The 21,982-nt window shown below is 45.4% G+C and overlaps 1 protein-coding gene across 1 annotated transcript; it reads right to left on the reverse strand.

Annotated features, from left to right (window-relative positions):
- Nucleotides 1-6,538: 6,538 nt before the first annotated feature.
- Nucleotides 6,539-7,821, reverse strand: LOC125516595 (enolase-phosphatase E1-like). Its single transcript, XM_048681978.1, has one exon. The coding sequence runs from the start codon at nucleotides 7,819-7,821 to the stop codon at nucleotides 6,730-6,732; it is 1,092 nt and encodes a 363-aa protein (XP_048537935.1). The 3' UTR covers nucleotides 6,539-6,729.
- Nucleotides 7,822-21,982: the final 14,161 nt, after the last annotated feature.

Raw genomic sequence — 21,982 nt, forward strand, 5'->3', positions numbered from 1 at the left:
TCCCCAAGCTGGGCAGGAAGTCCGTCATCCTCACGGTGGTCGACCGCTTCTCCAAGTATGCTCACTTCATCGCGCTCGGCCATCCCTACATTGTCGCATCCATGGCCCGTGCCTTCTTCGGCGTCTTTGTCGGCCTCCATGGGTTTCCCTCTTCGATCGCTAGCGATCGGGGCCCGGTGTTCACGGGGCATGTTTGGCGCGATCTCTTCCGGATGGCGGGCGTGAAGCTCCGCCTGAGCACGGCCTTCCATCCTCAGAGGGGCGGCCAATCCGAGGTCGTCAACAAGGTGATTGCCATGCATTTGCGTTCTGTCATAGGTGATCGTCCTCGCGCTTGGGTGGATTGGCTCGTGTGGGCGGAGTACAGCTACAACACCTCCTATCACTCCGCCCTGCGCGCCATGCCATTTGAGGTGGTCTACGGATGACCGCCCCCACCCATCCGGTCGGTTGACCCGGCGATGACTCAGACGGAGGCGGCGGGCGATCTTCTTTGCAGCCGCGACGCGATGCTTGTGGAGGTACGGCAACGCCTCATTCAGGCCCAGCAGCTGGCCAAGCACTACTACGATGGCCACCATCGCGGCGCGGAGTTCGCGGTGGGCGATTGGGTGTGGCTGCGTCTTCTTCACCGCCCTACGCAGTACCTGGACCCACGCGTGAAGCGCAAGCTGGGCCCTCGCTACGCCGGGCCCTTTGCCGTCATGGAGCGCATCGGGAAGGTGGCCTACCGCCTTCAGCTTTTGGCCGGTGCTCGCATCCATGACGTCTTCCATGTGGGGCTGCTGAAGCCCTTTCGTGGGATGCCACCGGTGGCCACCCCCGCGCTTCCTCCGACCTCCGACGGGCGCCTCTTTTCGGGACCCGAGAAGGTGTTGCAGGCCCAGCTACATCGCGGGGTGTGGTACTTGTTGATCCAGTGGGCTGGCCTTCCGGAGGAGGAAGCTACTTGGGAGCAGCGCGACGAGTTCCACCAACACTACCCAGACTTCCAGCTCGAGGACGAGCTGTAGGCGGGGAGAGATGTTATGATCGGGGTAACTTATACCCGTAGGAGGCCCACTGGACAGGTTTAATTAGGGGCTTAGCCCACAAGTTATCTTATTTTTATTAGTATCGTGGTTATATAAACAAGCTGTAAGACTCTTTTGGAGATTAAGCAATAAGACAATTCTATTGCCCAGCTCTCAAAGGAGCCAGAAACCCTAAACCCTAGTCGCCTCTTGTCACCGCCGCCACCTCCTCCCACACGCACGACAGTGCCCAGCTGCCGCCGGCCACGTGCTCGCCTGTGTCCAACTCCCACCTTCCCCTACAACCTCCGGCCTAGACCCGATAGAACCTTAGCCCCTACCAGGCAGGGAGATAGCAATGGGAGTAGTATTAATCCCATCTTTTTTTGTTACATGGCATATTTTTAATTTTTATATATATACTCGGCGTAATTTTGTATGGCCGTTCTTGGAAAAATATCACATCATCACGTATCCGTGTTTCAGGACTTAATCATACTAAGTTCAAGAGGATTAATTAATCATTTGTTTTTCTCTGTCTTAGTGAAGTCTCTATTTTCGTTGTTGTTTTAGAAATTTGCTCCCTCTATAATTTATCAACAACGGTCTTATAAGAGGTTCTTGCTATTCATATGTTCTTGATTAGCCTTGGCAGTTAAGAACCCGGTATTGAGCGGTTAAATTGTTACAATGATATTATTGTAAGGTGTTATGTTTTGGTATACTTACTTAGGTCGCACTTGGTATGCGTTTTGTATTGTTCTGCTGGCATCTATATGTCCACAATACTAAAAGTAGTTCTCATTCAGCATATATATAATCTGGTGTTGTTCTATTGCATGGCGTTTGCATTGGCCAAAGTTAGGTTGTGAGAAGTGATATAATTATCCAATGTTTTGTGCCTAAAAATTATATGAACTTATTTTGCACCTCTGGCAAAATTATCCAAACAATTTCAGTTATTTGAATGTTTATACTAGGTAAGAGCAATTAATATACTATAGTTCCCATTACACATATATTAGCAGTATTTAGGTCAAGACTCATATGAACTTATTTTGCACCGCTAGACAAAAATATCCAATCTATTCCTTTTATCTGAATGTTAACTCTAGGTAAGAGCAACTAATATGATAGTCCACTGCACATCTATAAGCAGTATCTAGGACCCAAACAAATGGAACAAACATATCACATTCGGAACATATTTTTCAGACCTATCATCGTAGCAATTTAAGCGGCGTGGCAAGGTGCGCGTATGGTTCTAATATAGTTCAAAGTTCAATGGCAAGGCATTGATGATTAGCAGGTTCAACACCCTTTCCTGAGAAAACTATTTCATTTATCAGACAATGGAAAAAGCAACAGCTAGATGATAATAGAAAATAGTGTGATTATTAGATAGAAATTTACCTTTTTCATTTATAATGCTCTTTGCTTTAGCCCAGAAACCCATTGTTTACTTCGCCTCAGGACTCCATTCAGAAATCTCTCTTTCAAGGGATCGTGAAATCAGGTATAAACTATTCACAGTGAGTAGATTAAAGGCAGGACATAATAGAATGAAATATGTATTACATAAACAGAGTGTAGCTTAAGTTGGTAATCCCTCTGTTCCATATTAAGTGTCATTGATCCTGTACAACTTTGTACTAAGTCAGCGACGCTTAATTGGAATGGAGGGAGTAAAAAAACATTCAGGACATGATTAATGAACTGTTAAGGGCTACTGAAAAGAAAGCCACAAAAAGAATAGACTTGATTAAAAGAGCAACTCATCTTGCAGTCTCCTAGTTAAATTCATGTGTAACATCAATGCTATCTGTCTAATCCTGTGGAATTACCTGAAAAAAAGAGTAAAAATTGCATCAAGTAAGTAGCTCATAATTATGTGCATTAGCTAAACCCGAACCTCCTCTAGAAGGCATCATTGATGAACCCACAAAATCTGCGATAGCATGGACTTATCCTTCCTCCATACTCCTATTCATGGAGTCAACTGGAGGTAGTTTCACTTGGTGACCCATGAACAAAAATGTACATATTTTGTTCATGGTAAGGAAGCTCCTCCACCAGAAATTTCTGTTGATTTTCTGCAAAGTTACTTCACTTAGTTGCGGCTATCAAGGGTAGACACTAGTAATGAAATTATTAAAGGGAAAATGTCTTGCGAAGATTTGATTCCCTCGCCGGTGATCAAGGTGTCAACTCCTTCCCCTCCATGGCCACCACCTCCCGTGGACCAGGTGGCTCTTTCGGTGGATGGAGCTTTTTCAGCCGGCGATGGTTCAGCGGCCGCAGGTATGATCCTAAGGAGACTGGATGGGAGTGTTATGTTTGCAGCATACCGGGTTTTATTCAACTGTAATGATGCTCTGGAGGCTGAGATTCATGCGTTGATGCAAGGCATGGCATTGGCAAAGCAACACTCGGAGGGCTCAATCATTGTGCAGTCTGATTCATTGACAGCACTGGCATCTCTCATGGGTGATTGTTTGGATCGCTCACCGTATGGTCATTTAGTTGCTGAGATTAAATTCTTGATGCTTGACAGGGAGTTTATTCTCTAAAAAATTAGTCATGAACAAAATAGGGTAGCAGATCGTTTGGCTGGTTATAATCGAACTAAGTGTAGTACTGCTGTGTGGCTACACCGTGGACCTTCATGTATTGAGAATCTTTTGCTACTTGACTGTAACCCTATTTCTGTGCAATAAAACTCCCATTTATCCTGGAAAAAAAAAGTTCCACTTGGTGACCATTCTCCTCGCAGGTGGCAGCCGGAGTTTGCAGTTGCTGGAGGCAGTGTGGTTGTTCAACGTTGGGAGTCTTAATTTGATGTGTGCCGATGGCAACCCAGCAGCGCTCTTAGGGATGGCAGTTTTGCCCATGGGTACGGGTACCCGTGGGTACCCTACCCGAAAACAATGGGTATGAGCAAGACTTGAAGAGATTTTCTACCCACGGGTAATGGGTACCCATACCCGCAAAATATATGGTTAGGGCATGGGTAAGAAATTGTGCCCATGGGTAACCCAATGGATACCCAGAAAAAATTAATAAATGAAAATAACTTCTATAACATGTGGGGTTAACATCCAATTCATGTGGTCCAATCCTAAATCTCGTATTCCTTAAACAAGTCATAGCTCATAGGCTCATAATCACCTGCTCGCCACTCCTCAAACGTCCTATGTGACTCCTCAAAAGATGAAATATCGACTCTTAGCTACCAGACTCTTGTCGAACACTAGATCCAGTGATCCCCAATTCCCACCACCGCCTTCCACTACGTCGGCCTTCCACCAACCGTTGCTCATACTCCCCTAATGCCTCCAAGAGGCCACCCACTGGAGGAGGCCACATACGTGCTATACTACTCTACCATGATCACTTGAATTTTGAACTCATTTCTCTACCTCTTAAGAATTTGAATGCTATATATTATACCCAATGGATACCCATTGGGTATAGGATACCCGATGGGTATGGGCATGGGTGTCAGTTTATACCCATGGATATTGAAGTGGGTGGGTATAAAAAGTTCCTATGGGTATGGGTTTGGGTAGAAGGAGGTTGTACCCGCCCATACCCTACCCATTGCCATCCCTAAGCGCTCTCACGACATGTCTCTTCCTCGGCCGGTGCTTGTGTCTCAAGGTCATGCACGTTTCATACTGCAGCCCAAAGACGCTGCAACAGTGCAGAGAAAAAGTCATCCCGTCCCACTCACTAATAGCCCAGGCCCATGCGTCCCAATGCTGATTAAAAAGGCCCATAAAATGACTAGATCAACAAGCCCAATTAACAGATGGAAGAATGGAACACCAACCTGGGGAAGACCGAGTCAAAATCCAGGCATTCCCTATTTGACGCTGCAGGGGCCCGTTACAGGCTATATTGCTAACGCGCGCCTGCAGCAAACCCCCCCTCCCGCGACTGGGCCGGCCCGTTTAACTATTTCTTACTTTCCTGTTACAATTCAAAAAAAAAGGTGTGATCGCAGGGGTTTGAACTATAGACCTTTTAATTCAGAGCAAAGTGTAGTAATCACTAGGCCATCTCGATTGATTGTGCAGAGCCACATTGTCTTTCCCATTTATCCTCTGCAGTTCGCGGAACTTTATTCTTTTTCTTTTTCCTTTTTTCTTTTTTCCGGGAACTATTTTGTTAAACTTTTTTCTCATTATTTTTATTTTTGCTAAATGAGTGAACTTTTTGTTCAAATTCGTGATTTTTTGAAAGAAAATCAATGAACATTTCTTCAAGATCGACGAATGTTTTTTAGAAATTGATGAACATTTTTTTGAAATCAATGAATGCTTTTTCAAATTCGATGAAAATTTTCCAATGTTGGTGAGCTTTTTTTCAAAATCAATGAAGTACTTTTCTAATTCAATATTTTTTCCAAAATTGGTGAATTTTTTTCAAAATCGATGAGCTTTTTTCATTATCGATGAACTTTTTTGAAATTCGATGAACTTTTTTATATTCGATGAATTTTTTTAATTCACTAAAGTGTTTTGAAATTTTGATTTTTCAAAAAAATTGATGAACTTTTAAAAAAATCATGAACTTTTCCCATTTTTGCGATTTTTTTTTCAATTGGTACAAACCTTTTTGATATTTTATTTCTTTCAATTCGTTTTTTTGTGAATGCTTTTCAAATTTATGTTTTCTTTATTCAAGTATAATTATGATGAGTATATAATACTAGTATATGTTTAATTTTTGTACTTAATGAATGGTCAAATGAGATATGTTTCCTTTAGTAATCAACAAACTGAGCATGTCCTAGTGGTTAACGCTAGTGGGCATTTACTTTTGTGTTTGGAATCCCACTTCTCTCGATTAATCTTACACTCTTTTCCTTGCGGTTTGCTTTTTCTTTTCTGCAGGTCTCCTGGGCCGGCCCATGTGGTGGGGCGCGTGGGCGCCAGCTACCTGTTCGGGCGATTAAGGCGCCAAACAGGAGCTCGCCAAAATCGATGCTACGTGAAGGTCGTCGTTTTAACAATGATTTTCATAGCTTAGCAAAGTTTTCCCTTAATTTAGTTCAGGAGCATTGCACGTGGCTTACTCAACCCGATGATCCCTCATGTATCCCACAAACCGTGGGGTATTTGATGAATAAAGTTACATTCATCCCTCAAAAATAAAAACCGGGAGAAGACCGAGTCAAAATTGATGCCACATGCCAAATCGATCGCCTGAAATCGCTACTCAGAGTTTCAAGCCCAGGGAGCTTAGTGATTTTAAGTATTACATGTTTTTCAACCGATTTTTCATTCAATCTATGCCTTCAGAAAATTCGAAGAGTCGGAGTTGTGCTTCTTTAGTTTCTTTATAAGGCATATTCTTTAGTTAATTGGTTGTTTTTTTTCCTTGAATTTGTCCATCATTAGCATATGCGGGAGTAAAACACACAAAATTACCAAAAGAAGAAGTGAAACGCAAAGCTAGTAGGAGAAATCGATTGATCGTGTAGATGATAGTATAAAGTAAAATACACCATCTTCCTCCATGATCATTATTATTATTACATCATGATGATAACCCCTCCATCATCTTCCTCCTTGCAGAATATAAGCGATACCGTAATTATAGATAAGTGTGCGACGACGACAAATCGGGTTGATGGGTGATTAAAGAGTAGCGGGGATAAAGGAGGAGGCGCACGCGATCGAGCTTCATGCTCATCGAATGTACTCGTAGTTCAGGCGCCGAGGTTGAGCCGCGGCTTGCGGGCGGCGGTGGGGCTTTGGTTGTCGTCCATGACGGTCTCGAAGGCGCCGACGAGCGCCTTCACCTTGTTCACCTGCCGCAGCTCCAGCAGCTTGATCCGCGCCTCCTCGACCGCCTCGTTACTGCGTGCCGACTCCCGCCGCCGCGGCGTCTCGGCATCGAACGACCGCTTCCCCGTCGACGTCCTCACCCGGCAGCCCTGGAACCTCCTCACCACCTCCGCCTTGATGTCATCCTCGCGCTGCAGCTTCTTGGCCACCGCGATCTTGTCCACTTCGGCGACGGTGTCCTCCGGAGCAGGAGGAGCCTCCTTCTCGGGCTTATCCTTCTCCTTCTCCATCTCAGCGGCGGCGTCCTCCTTCTCCTTCTCCTTCTCAGCAGCGACGTCCTCCTTGTCCTTCTCAGCGGCAGCGGCGTCCTCCTTCTCCTTCTCAGCGACGGCGTCATCCTCCTTCTTCGGCGAGTTATTGTGCACCTCGTCCTGTTCCTCCGCCACGGGCGCCAGCAGATGGATGACTGTCGACGGCGGGTTCGCCTCGTGTATGATCTTCTCCGGCACGATCTCCTCCTGCTTGGAGGCGGCTCCGGCGTCGACGACGTCGTCGATGATCTGATCGTCCATGGAAAAGGCGCTGCTTTCAGCGTCGGACCCCTTGCTGGCGGCCGACCCGGGGCTGTCCACTTCGCCGACGTCCGCCGCCGCCGCTAGGCTCTTCTTGCGCCGGGACGACCTGCCGCCGCGGAAGGCGCGGGAGGCCCGCTGCATGAGCTTCCTCGGGGAGAACATCGACGAGTACGACGCCGACTTGGGCTGCTGCTTCTTGGTGCCCCTGGGGGTGGCCGGCGGCGTGTCGGTGGACGTGGCCGCCATGCAGTTGATGGACGGCGCCTTGTGGTGCGCGAACGCCGGCGCGTTGGCCGTGGATGTCGAGGCGCGCGCCGACTGGTACTGGGAGGAGGAGGAGGAGACGCTGAGCGGCGACGGGGAGGGCGCCTGCCTCGCGCTCGCGCTCCGCTGGAGCGCTGGCGCGCCGCCTGCCGCCGGTGAGGCCCTACGCTGCATCGGCATATAGATCCACAAAGGACAACCGTAAGACGTGGCGGTGTTAGGTCAAATCAAGAACAACCCTAGCTACGAACAAGGCGTCCAATAAGTACATCCAACGCGACCCCGAAAATCATGGTATATACTCCCTCTGTTCCGAATTACTTGTCTCGGATATGGATGTATCTAAAACTAAAATACGTCTAGATACATCCATCTCTACGACAAGTAATTCCGAACGGAGGGAGTATAATAATAGGAAAACCAATTCTAGGAAGAAATTTTTTTTTTTGAAGACAATTCTAGGAAGGTTGGGAACTAAGTAATATGACTAGGAGTGACGGATATAAGTATTTTGAACGTGTATTTTGGAGTTGTTTGTAATTAAATTCCATAAGAACTTACATAGGATTCGCGAACCATGTCTAATCAAAAGAACAGATACAGAGTATGAATTATTATTTTTCAACACAAGGAAACTCGATTTTGTGGTCCAGCCTGGCCCAATGACCAGCAACATGTCCAAAGAAAATATTGTTAATCAGGACATCATAAAAGTGTAAGTAAATTTACCTGAAGACTATATGACTTCATTTCTTAGAGGAGGCGGAGAGGGCGACGCGATGGATTTTAAGCTATAAGTGTAGCGCCGCGCTAAGAGGTAGGGAGGACACAAAGGGCCCCATATGAAGGCCCCAAGTGGCCTGAAAATTGCACGGTGAAGGATTGGAGGAGATGACAACGGAGGAACGTGCGCTAGGAAGAGGGCGAATGCAACAGTTAAAACCGTCTTGGGGTCTATTGTTAGAAAGGAAACCGAGTAAGTTGGGGAGAAGTTCATGCGTGGTCTCAAGTGCTCATGTCCAGAATCGCATGGCTTGGAGGAATTTTAGGAGCCGTATTTTAGGTGCCTCTCACACCTATGCATTTCTAATATTGTGTGTTTAGGGAATTAACGTATTTTAAACTCTGTTTTAGATATGAAGGTGATATCACTATAAATTCCTTTCATTGGTCATTGGTCAGGAAGTAAAATCCGCAAACTCTCATGGATTTATATCAAATAGTTCGAGAAGATAGGTTACAAGTCGAAGCTGCTATACAAGCATCCCGGTCAGTTCAACACAGAGGAGTATCAAATCATTCATTAAATAGTCTCTTTTTTTTTACTCTCTCTCTCTCTCATAAAATACGCCCAACCTAAGATCTCTCGCCAAAAAAAACACCGAACATCTAAACCGGCGGGGTCCCTATTCAATAGGAAAAACACCCAACCTAAGATCTAAACCGACGGGTTTCCTTTCATGAAAAGAGGCTATATCTACACCAGTTTGCCATGTCTACACTATGTGAGCCGTCCAACGATCAATCCCAAACCAGATCTTTTTTCCCTCTCGCTAGGGTTTTCTGGTCCTCCCGAAGGTGATCTTTCACCGCCGTCGAGATCGTGTTTCCCTACCTCCACGACGTTGTCCTTTGAATTGCGTTGGCGAATCCTAGGATTGAGCAGGGCCTAGGGTTGTACCAAGGAGTCCCGATCGCATTGCTGTTGGGCTAGGGATCGAGATGTCTTCGAGCGGGGCTTCTGGACCGGCGGAGGCTGGACATAAGGAGACCGATGAAGTAGAGAAGATGATGAAGGAGCTTGGGTTGCGAGAGGAGGATCTAGACGACATGGTGTTCGACGAGAAGGAGGCACCGCCGGAGGCTGTCCGGTGGATTGCTTTGACCAAAGTCCACTAAAGCAAAACCTATAGTCAATTCTGGTTATTCAAGAATATGAGAGCAGCCTGGGATCTTGCACAGGAGGTGAAATTCAAGCCTTTGGAGGATAACCTCTACACTATCAAATTTTCCTGCCTAGGAGATTGGGAGCGGGTCACGTTGGAGGGCCCTTGGCACTTCAGAGGAGATGCGGTGATCATCAAGCCATATGATGGATTAGCAAAGCCTTCCATAGTTCAGCTCGATACCATAGAGATATGGGTCCAAATACACGATGTTCCAGAGCTATACGCACACCTTGTGCCATCGCTTGCGGCAAAAGTTGGAGAGGTCCTCTTTGAGGAACCACAATCGCAGGATTTTGTGGGTAATTTTCACCGTGTCTGGGTCAGGATGGCCGTTGTGAAGCCCCTCAAGAACGCAGTATCCATGATCCATGATGGAAAATGTCAAATCTATCGTGTCAAGTATGAAAAACTACCTGATTGGTGTGTTGTCTGTGGCATGCTAGGGCACCTGCTTAAAGAGCACGGGAGCGGGATCGACCCACCGTCGGCTCTGGTGTTTAAAGATCTTAGAGCTTCATGGGCCATGAGGACTGGGAGAGGTCCTGGTAATGGGCGAGGCCATCGAGGAGGCCATCGAGGAGGCCGTACTGGAGGCAGAGGAAGGGGTGACCACGGTAGCTCGTATTACGATGGTTTTGCTAAAGAAGATGAGCAGGAAACAAGCCGAGATTCAGACATGGTGGATGCAGAAAATAATAGAAAGAGAGCTTCAGCGGTCGTTCCAGCTCAGGTGTCATTAGGAGAAAACACGGTTACCCCTGGCCGTGTTAATCAGGTGGCGTTGCTCCCTCCCGCAGCCCCCCTAGCCCTAGTGGAACACAGGACCCGAAGAGAGCTAAGACGAATGCAGAAACAGAGAAGAACAACGTCGCTAAACCCAGTTCAAGTGTGAAAGGTGATTTGAAGTTGGCGGGCCCGGTCGCCGGGCGCCGCCGAGCCCAATGAGTGCCTTATGCTGGAACTGTCGTGATGTGGGCAAAGCCGCAACAGTCCGTGAGCTTCATGATTTCATGAAGAAATTTGCCCCTACCCTACTTTGCATAGTTGAAACACAAATAGATGGTGCTAGGGTAGAAGCTTTATCTGGTACTCTGGGTTTTGATAATGCGTATGCTGTTAATAGTCAAGGTCGAAGCGGTGGTATTGGTTTGTTCTGGAATAACTCAATAAAGGTTGAGATATTTGGTTACTCTGTTTATCACTTGGATGTCTTGGTAGAGGAAAATAACCAGGACAAATGAAGATTGACGTGTGTATATGGTGAAGCACAAACACACCTAAGGCACCAGACATGGACGGTTTTGAAAAACATAAGTACCTTGAGCCCTTTACCATGGTTGTGCATGGGTGATTTTAATGAAGTCCTTCGTCCGGAAGAGCACGAGGGGGTGGGACAGCGAAGTAGCGCCCAGATCCAAGCATTCTGGGATACCACGGATATTTGCATGTTGCTAGATATGGGACTTAAGGGCAATTTCTGGACCTTTGAGAAGAAAGTAGCCGGTGGGAGCTACACAAGGTGTCGTTTGGATAGAGCGCTGGCTAACGTTGGATGGATGAATAAATTTCCAGAGGCATCAGTATCACATCTACGTGCTCTACATCTGACCACTCTCCTATAATCATTGATTTTGGCGGCCCAGAAGTGGTACGAGCGCAGAGAAGTTTCAATTACAAGCTGATGTGGGAATCGCATGAGGGGCTCCGCGACATCCTTACAAGCGGCCGGGACTCCGGGCCACCATGTACATCGCTACCTCTTGAGCACTGCATTGGTTTTCCCTTGAAGAGGAAAGGTGATGCAATAAAGCAGCGTAAGTATTTCCCTCAGTTTTTGAGAACCAAGGTATCAATCCAGTAGGAGACCACGTGCGAGTCACCTCGTACCTACACAAACAAATAAGAACCTCGCAACCAACGCGATAAAAGGGTTGTCAATCCCTTCACGGCCACTTGCAAGAGTGAGGTCTGATAGAGATGATAATAATAAGATAAATATTTTTGCTATTTTTATGATATAGATTGAAAGTAAAGATTGCAAAATAAAGTAGATTGGAAACTTGTATGATGGAGAATAGACCCAGGGGCCATAGGTTTCACTAGTGGCTTCTCTCAAGATAGCATAAGTATTACGGTGGGTGAACGAATTACTGTCGAGCAATTGATAGAAAACTGAATAATTATGAGAATATCTAGGTATGATCATGTATACAGGCATCACGTCCGAGACAAGTAGACCGAAACGATTCTGCATCTACTACTATTACTCCACACATCGATCGGTATCTAGCATGCATCTAGAGTATTAAGTTCATAAGAACAGAGTAATGCCTTAAGCAAGATGACATGATGTAGAGGGATAAACTCATGAAATATGATGTAAACCCCATCTTTTTATCCTCGATGGCAGCAATACAATACGTGTCGTTTCCATTTCTGTCACTGGGATTGAGCACCGCAAGATTGAACCCAAAGCTAAGCACTTCTCCCATTGCAAGAAAGATCAATCTAGTAGGACAAACCAAACTAATAATTCAAAGAGACTTGCAAAGATAAACCAATCATACATAAAAGAATTCAGAGAAGATTCAAATATTGTTCATAGATAAACTTGATCATAAACCCACAATTCATCGGATCTCGACAAACACACCGCAAAAGAAGATTACATCGAATAGATCTCCAAGAGAATCGAGGAGAACTTTGTATTGAGATCCAAAGAGAGAGAAGAAGCCATCTAGCTACTAGCTATGGACCCGAAGGTCTGAGATAAACTACTCACACATCATCGGAGGGGCCATGGAGTTGATGTAGAGGCCCTCCTTGATCAATGCCCCCTCCGACGAAGCTCCGGAAAAGGCCCCAAGATGGGATCTCTTGGGTACAGAAGGATGCGGTGGTGGAAATAGGGTTTCGTGGTGCTCCTGGATGTTTTAGGGTATATGGATATATATAGGAGGAAGAAGTAGGTCGGTGGAGCAACAAGGGGCCCACGAGGGTGGAGGGTGCGCCCAGGGGGTGGGCGCGCCCCCTGCCTCGTGGCCTCATCGATTGTTTCTTGACGTCCACTCCAAGTCCCCTGGATCATGTTTGTTCCAAAAATAACGCTCCCGAAGGTTTCATTCCGTTTGGACTCCGTTTGATATTCCTTTTTGGCGAAACACTGAAATAGGCAAAAAAACAACAATTTGGGTTGGGCCTCCGGTTAATAGGTCAGTCCCAAAAATAATATAAAAGTGTAAAAATAAGCCCATTAACATCCAAAACAGATAATATAATAGCATGGAACAATCAAAAATTATAGATACGTTGGAGACGTATCATACATCACTGGAAGAAATGAAACAGAAACTCAGCAACATTTCTAAGGGGCTAGCCAAGTGGAGCAGAGATACGTTCGGGTCTATACGCAAGGAAATAAAGGCTCTGAAGCAGGCCTTGGAAGAGTTCAAAAACGATCCAGCGAGGATAGCACCCTCTCACGCCGAGCTCAAGATCAATGGATGCTTGATCGAGATGTATCACCAGGAGGAGATTATGTGGCGCCAAAGAGCACGAATCGAGTGGCTTTCAGCGGGAGATAGGAACACTAAATTCTTTCATCTCCGAGCTAGTCTCCGCAGGAAGAAAAATATGATTAAGGCCTTACAAAATTCCCTAGGAGTAATTGCTGATAACCCAGCAGAGTTGAAGGCAATGGCTAATGATTTCTATCAAACTTTGTATTCTTCAGAGGGGGTACAGAACATGGAAGTTGTTCTAAACCATGTCCCACGTAAGGTTACGCCTGAATGCCGCCCTATGTGCTCCATATACTAAGGAAGATGTTAAAGTGGCTCTCTTCCAAATGTTCCCAACCAAAGCGCCAGGGCCGGATGGCTTCCCTGCCCATTTTTATCAGCGACACTAGGATATTTGTGGAGAAGAGGTAACCAAGTTTATTCTGAGGATAGTCCGGAGGGAGGAGAGTCCTAAATGTATCAATGACACGGTCTTAGTGCTCATTCCCAAGGTAACAAATCCAACAATGTTAACTCAGTTTCGCCCTATCAGCTTGTGCAACGTCTTATATAAGATAGCATCAAAAGTGGTCGCGAATAGATTGAAACTTGTTTTGCCTGACATAATCTCTGAGAAACAGTCAGCCTTTGTCCCAGGGAGGTTGATAACAGATAATATCATTTGCGCCTATGAATGTCTACACTTTATGAAGCGGTCTAGATCAAAATCAAATAGTTATTGTGCTTTGAAGCTGGACATGATGAAGGCATATGGTAGATTGCAATGGACTTACTTGAGAGCTATCATGACAAAACTTGGTTTTTCTAGACAGTGGATAGATACTGTAATGGGCATGGTTTCATCGGTATCATTCTCGGTCTTGTTCAATGGAGTGAAGCTTGATTCATTCAAGCCAACAAGAGGTATCAGGCAGGGAGACCCAATCTCCCCCTACTTATTCTTGATTGCAGCAGAGGGCCTTTCGTGCCTCCTTAAATCCAGTTCACAGTCATCATTCGCAGGTCTTCAGGTGGCCCCGACAGCTCCCACTATTAACCACCTTTTGTTTGCAGATGACAGCCTGTTGTTATTCAAGGCTAGTGTAGAGGGCTCTGGTGCAGTGTCACACCTGCTAGACACTTATTGTGCTGCTTCGGGTCAGAGAATTAATCATGAAAAGTCATCAATATTTTTTAGTAAAGGGTGCCATGGAAATATAAGAGAGGCAGTGAAGAACACCTTAAATGTGAACAAGGAATCGTTAAATGAATGCTATCTTGGGATGCCCACTGACGTGAGCCATTCGAAAAATGGTACGTTCAAATACCTACGAGACCGTGTGTGGGAGAAGATAAAGGGTTGGATGGAGAAGCTCTTATCATCGGCAGATAAAGAAGTGTTGATCAAATTAGTTTCTCAGGTGATTCGAGTCTACTCTATGTCATGTTTCACACTGCCAAGAGGTCTATGCGAGAGCATCACTTCGATCATACGAAAATTCTGGTGGGGAAGCAAACTGTTGGGGAACGTAGTAATTTCAAAAGAATTCCTATGCACATGCAAGATCATGGTGATGCATAGCAACGAGAGGGGAGTGTATCGTCTACGTACCCTCGTAGACCGTAAGAGGAAGCGTTATGAGGACGCGGTTGATGTAGTCGTACATCTTCACGATCCGACCGATCCAAGTACCGAACGTACGACACCTCCGAGTTCAGCACACGTTCATCTCGATGACGTCCCACGAACTCTGATCCAGCAGAGCTTCACAGGAGAGTTCCGTCAGCACGACAACGTGATGACGGTGATGATGTTGCTACCGACGCATGGCTTCGCCTAAGCACCGCTACGATATGATCGAGGTGGATTATGGTGGAGGGGGGCACCGCACACGGCTTGGAACAATCAACTTGTGTGTCCTAGGGTGCCCCCTTCCCCCGTATGTAAAGGAGCAAGGGGAGGGGGCCGGCGGCCTCATAGGGTGCGCCCCAAGGGGGGAATCCTACTCCTACTAGGAGTAGGTTCCCCCTTTCCTAGTCCAACTAGGAGGGGAAGGAAAGAGGAGGAGAGGAGAAGGAAAGAGGGGGCTGATGACCCACAAGTGTAGGGGATCTATCGTAGCTTTTTGATAAGTAAGAGTGTCGAACCCAACGAGGAGCAGAAGGAAATGATAAGCAGTTTTCAGTAAGGTATTCTCTGCAAGCACTGAAATTATCGGTAACAGATAGTTTTGTGATAAGGTAATTTGTAACGAGTAGCAAGTAATAAAAGTAAATAAGGTGCAGCAAGATGGCCCAATCCTTTTTGTAGAAAAGGACAAGCCTAGACAAACTCTTATATGAAGGAAAGCGCTCCCGAGGACACATGGGAATTATCGTCAAGCTAGTTTTCATCACGTTCATATGATTCGCGTTCGGTACTTTGATAATTTGATATGTGGGTGAACCGGTGTTTGGGTACTGTCCTTACATGTAAAAGCATCCCACTTATGATTAACCCCCATTGCAAGCATCCGCAACTACAACAGAAGTATTAAGGTAAACCTAACCATAGCATGAAACATATGGATCCAAATCAGCCCCTTACGAAGCAACGCATAAACTAAGGTTTAAGCTTCTGTCACTCTAGCAACCCATCATCTACTTATTACTTCCCAATGCCTCCCTCTAGGCCCAAACAATGGTGAAGTTTCATGTAGTCGACGTTCATATGACACCACTAGAGGGATGACAACATACATCTCATCAAAATATCGAACGAATACCAAATTCACATGACTACTTATAGCAAGACTTCTCCCATGTCCTCAGGAACAAACATAATTACTCACAAAGCATATTCATGTTCATAATCAGAGGGGTATTAATATGCATAATGGTTCTGAACATATGATCTTCCACCAGTAAACCAACTAGCATCAACTACAAGGATTAATCAACACTACTAGCAACCCACAGGTACCAATCTGAGGTTTGGATACAAAGATTGGATACAAGAGATGAACTAGGGTTTGAGATGAGATGGTGCTGGTGAAGATGTTGATGGAGATTGACCCCCTCCCGATGAGAGGATCGTTGGTGATGACGATGGTGATGATTTCCCCCTCCTAGAGGGAAGTTTCCTTGGCAGAACAGCTCTGCCGGAGCCCTCGATTGGTTCCGCCAAGGTTCCGCCTCATGGCGGCGGAGTTTCTTCCCAAAAACTTGCTTGTAATTTTTTCTCGGACGAAAGACCTCATATAGAAGAAGATGGGCATCGGAGGGCCACCAGGGAGCCCACCAGGCAGGGGGCGCACCCAGGGGGGTAGGGCGCGCCCCCCACCCTCGTGGACAGGGTGTGGGCCCCCTCTGGAACTTCTTTCGCCCAATATTTTTTATATATTATGGAAATAACTTCCGTGAAGTTTCAGGACTTTAGGAGCTGTGCAAAATAGGTCTCTAATATTTGCTCCTTTTCCAGCCCAGAATCCCAACCGCCGGCATTCTCCCTCTTCATGTAAACCTTGTAAAATAAGAGAGAATAGGAATAAGTATTGTGACATAATGTGTAATAACAGCCCATAATGCAATAATTATCTATATAAAAGCATGATGCAAAATGGACGTATCAACTCCCCCAACTTTAGACTTCGCTTGTCCTCAAGCGAAAGCCGAAATCGAAAAATATGTCCACATGTTTGGAGATAGAGGTGTCGATAAAAATAAAAAATGTACATGAGGGCATCATGATCATTCTTATAGCAGCAACATATATATATATATATATATAGGACAACACTATTCTAATCCCAGGATTAGAATGGTTATTTGGATCACAGCAGCCCCTATATAGGGCCCGACGGGCCCCCCCCCCCCCCCCGAACTTCCAAACTGCCGCCGGCCCGACAGGATCCACTGGATCCCGAGGCCCTCCCGACAGGATCCACCTGATCCCGATCCCGATTCTGAGCCGCCCCAGCCCCCTCCTCCCCTCGATCCCCCGACCTTCCCCCTCCTCGTCGTCGATCTTCGCCGGATCCGCCGCGTCCCTTCCTTCCCCAGCTCCTGGCCGGCCGGATCCGCCGCCTCCCCTCCGTCTCCAGCTCCTGGCAGACTACCGGCGCAGGTGAGCGAGTGACGGCGGACGCCGGCGCGAGGGAGCCCATGTCGCCTGGACGCGGTGAACCCGCCATGGAATTCAGGAAGCCGCATCCTCATCCCATCGTCACCACCCGAAGCCTTGGCAGACCAGATGACAGCCCCGACACAAGCTACGGCGAGCGGCGTGACCAATAGAGCAACTCCTCCATGGAGGCGGCATCGGTTGCGCCCTCAAATTCAGCGGCAAAAGTACATGAACTTCCTCCCAATTTTGCCTTTTTCTTCAATCTTGCCTTCTCTGACCTTCTTGCTTCGTGCAGATGAACTTCGCGCCCCCTTCAAGACATGGATTGCCATGGAATTCCTCTCCTACCTCCACGACGAATTGTTCTCAAGGTGGCCCATCAGCTACTGAAAAAAGGTTGGCCGAACTTCTAGCCAGGGTATGGTTGAACTTCTTCCTTCCTTTGGTTTGTTATTTGCTTACAGCTATGTGAAGTTCAGGTGGTGTGTGAGCATCAGTTCAGGCTACAAAAACTGTTTTAAAATCTGCCTGCTTACAGCCATGTGAAGTTCTGGTAGTGTGTGAGTCTGAGTCGAGGCTACAAACACTATAAAAATCTTCCTACATTCACATTCACATGTGGAAAAGCCATGTGAAGTTCAACTAGTAAGTGTGCTAGAGTTCAGGTTGGTATGTATCTGGTTCTGTGCAAAAAAATAAAAGGAAAATAGAACATGCATGTGATATCACATGAAGGTCAGGTTGGTATGCACTAGCAGCCCAACCATTCAAACTCATGAAGGTTTCGGGTTTTTTAACTGTAGATAATATTTTCCCTTTGCAAAACAAGAAGTTCAGGTTGTGGACAGTGCTCAGTTCAGGTACATATAAGTAATCAAATATTGTAGAATTAAAGAAGATGTGACGTTCATTCTGTGAAGGGTGCTCAGTTCAGGTACAAAAGTATTGGCAGATGCTCAGCTCAGTGCATAGTGTGATGGCTCTCACCACTTTTATATGAGAAGTTCAGGCTGTGAATAATGCTAAGTTCAGTTACAAAGGTATAGGCAGATATAATTTGTGTGCTAATAGACATTTTCTTCTTTTATGTCAGCAAGACGAGAGATGCATGAAGAAGCTTAGAAGTTCCCAGCAGCAAGTACACAATCCAAAGCCTGTACGCGTTGCACCACCCCCTCAATGGGTCACACCTCAAACGCACCAACAACATTACCAACCTACTCCAGACCTGTAACGCCCTGGACACACCCGCCGGTGGACGTTACTCCTGGCAGGATCTAGACTGGCCCCACAGATCAATACTAGTCTTTTCTGCGCACTTTGTCCTCACTCGTGCGCACCCGGGAGCAACTTCCTGGTCGGTCACCCATCTTAAAACTACTCCAAGCTGAGCACGCTTAACTTTGGAGTTCTGTCTGAATGGGCTCCCGGAAAAGAAGGAATTCCTTATTGATATGAGTAGTCTATCTTCCCTAATAAGCCAGGCTATCACATACACCCCCACTCAGAGGAACCACATCCTTGTCGGGCCACATGAACGTTCCCTCTTGGTACATACGTCTGTGCTTCCAGTCCAGTACATGTGTCATGCCGTGTGCCATGAGGGGTCACAAACGTCATGAATAACATGACCACGCACATGTCCGCAACCATCCGTGTAATCGCGAGGGTCGGCTCTAATACCAACTTGTAACTCCCTTGATGCGGCTATATCTCCCACGTGTCGAAGCACGACTTAGAGGCATAATCGCATTGAAAGCAATGTCGCAAGTGAGGTAATCTTCGCAAACAACCCATGTACATAAATAAAGGGGAAAGGTACATAGTTGGCTTACACTCGCCACGTCACACAAATACATAAAAAAGTCATTACATTCATCCAATACACTCAAGGTCCGACTACGGAACCAAAATAAAGATCAACCCCCAAATGCGACAAAGTCCCCGATCGCCCCAACTGGGCACCACTACTGATCATCTGGGAAAGACACGTAGTAACGACGAGAGTCTTCATCGAACTCCCACTTGAGCTCGGTCATATCATATGGAGTGGTATCATCGGTCCCTGCATCTGGTTTTGGAAGGAATCTATGAGTCACGGGGACTCAGCAATCTCGCACCCTCACGATCAAGACTATTTAAGCTTATAGGTAAGGTAAGGGTATGATGTGGAGCTGCAGCAAGAAACTAGCATATATGGTGGCTAACATACGCAAATGAGAGTGAGAAGAGAAGGCAAAGGCACGGTCGAACAACTATGATCAAGAAGTGATCCTAGAACAACCCACGCCAAGCATTACTCCAACACCGTGTTCACTTCCCAGACTCCGCCGAGAAGAGACCATCACAGTTACACATGCAGTTGGTGCATTTTAATTAAGTTAAGTTTCAGGTTATCTACAACCGAACATTAACAAATTCCCATCTTCCCATAACCGCGGGCACGGCTTTCAAAAGTTCAAATCCCTACAGGGGAGTCCCAACTTAGCCCATCACAAGCTCTCATGGTCAACGAAGGATATTCCTTCTCCCAAGACAATCCGATCAGACTCGGCATCCCGTTACAAGACATCCTCGACAATGGTAAAACAAGTCCAGCAACATCGCCCGAATATGCCGACAAATCCCGATAGGAGCTGCACATATCTCGTTCTCAGGGCACACTCAGATGAACACTACGTACAACTAAAACCAACCCTCAAGTTTCCCCGAGGTGCGCTGCAAGTGGCTCTGTTTTGGACCAACACTCAGAGGAGCACTGGCCCGGGGGGTTTAATAAAGATGACCCTTGGGCTCCGGAAACCCAAGGGAAAAAGAGGCTAGGTGGCGAATGGTAAAACCAAAGTTGGGCATTGCTGGAGGAGTTTTATTCAAGGCGAACTGTCAAGGGGTTCCCATTATAACCCAACTGTGTAAGGAACGCAAAATCCGGGAACATAACACCGATGTGACGGAAACTAGGGCGGCAAGAGTAGAACAAAACACCAGGCATAAGGCCGAGCCATCCATCCTTTACCAAGTATATAGGTGCATTGAGATAAACAAGATAATATAGTCATATCCCAACAATAAACAAGTTCCAACAAGGAACGATCTCCAATCTTCACCTGCAACTAGCAACGCTATAAGAGGGGCTGAGCAAAGCGGTAACATAGACAAACAACGGTTTGCTAGGACAAGGTGGGTTAGAGGTTTGACAGGGCAATTTGGGAGGCATGATAAGCAAGTGGTAGGTATCGTAGCATAGGCATAGCAAAAGAGCGAGCATCTAGCAAGCAAAGATAGAAGTGATTCGAGGGTATGGTCATCTTGCCTGCAAAGTTCTCAGAGTTGTCTTGATCCTTGTAAGCATACTCAACGGGCTCCTCGTTCACGTACTAGTCTCTCGGCTCTAACCAAACAAGAACAACAAGCAAAAAGGAACACAATCAACCACGTGCACTGCTCAAGCAACATGATGCAAACATGGCAACCATTCCTATAGTCGAGCTAGAAGAAAAATTCCCGCAGCAACCATAGTTGCTGCGTGTATAAGAGCCGAAATAGGAGTGGGCCCTTCCATAGCATCGGGTAACCATACGTGAAGAGGGAATTGTGCGGATTTCGCAACTGCACCAAGGAATAATAAAAAAGCACACAAAGTAGTAAGTAAAGAGTTAATTCCATTATTAGGAATCCAGTTATTAGCTATTTTGAACAAATCCCTAAACTCTAAACTACCTGTTATCCAAAAAAAACCTAAAATTCCTAATAATAGACCAAAATCCCCTACACGATTAGTTACAGAAGCTTTTTGACAAGCACTCGCTGCGATTGGTCGTGTAAACCAAAAGCCTATCAATAAATAAGAACACATTCCCACGAGTTCCCAAAAAAAATAAATTTGTATCAAATTGGAGCTAGTAACCAATCCCAACATGGAAGTATTGAAAAAACTTATATAAACAAAAAATCTCAAATATCCTTCATCGTGAGACATATAACCATCACTATAAATAAGAACCAGGATTCCTACAGTAGTAATTAGTATTAACATAATAGAAGTAAGTGGGTCAATCAAGTATCCAAATTCTAAAGAAAAATCATTATTGACGGTCCAAGACCATAGATATTGATAGATCGAACTTCCATTTATTTGTTGAATAGACAGTTGAACTGAGAATACCATAGCTATACTTAAGAGTAAAACACTAGGAAAAGCCCATATGCGACGAAGATTTTTTGTTGCTGTCGGAATAAGAATAAGGCCAAATCCCATTGACATAATAACTGGAAGTGGGAGAAGAGGGATTACCCATGCATATTGATATGTATGTTCCATAAGAAAAGAAATTGCAATTTTTACTTCAATTTTTACTTCAATTTTTCTATAAAATTGTTTCCGATTCACCAAACCAATTCTTATCTCTTTCTGAAAGAATAAATAAAAAGAATAAGAAAAAATACTGAAATTCTTAATTTTTCCAAAATTTATCTCATTGAAATAATTAAAAATTAAGAATGGGTTTAGTTGGTTAAATTAAAAAAGTTAATAAAATAACTAGGTAACGAAGTTATTTTATTAACTAAATAAAGATATTTATAAAAATAAAAAAAAAAAAAAAGTGGAATCATTTTACTTTCTATTCATAATTCATTTTTATATTTCTTTAAAACAAAGATGAAACAGCTCTCTTGTTCCATAATTAACTGATTGAGTGAATTCCAATGAAAACCTATGTTTATAAGAAATTATCGAATAGTCCTTACTTCATATAGAACTAAAATTCTAATGACTATAA

Source organism: Triticum urartu, chromosome 6 (genome assembly GCF_003073215.2).
Source record: "Triticum urartu cultivar G1812 chromosome 6, Tu2.1, whole genome shotgun sequence".
Lineage (NCBI taxonomy): Eukaryota > Viridiplantae > Streptophyta > Magnoliopsida > Poales > Poaceae > Triticum > Triticum urartu.

Excerpts from the sequence above, each read along its gene's own strand:
- LOC125516595 (XM_048681978.1), bottom strand. The coding sequence starts at position 7,821 with ATGCAGCGTAGGGCCTCACCGGCGGCAGGCGGCGCGCCAGCGCTCCAG.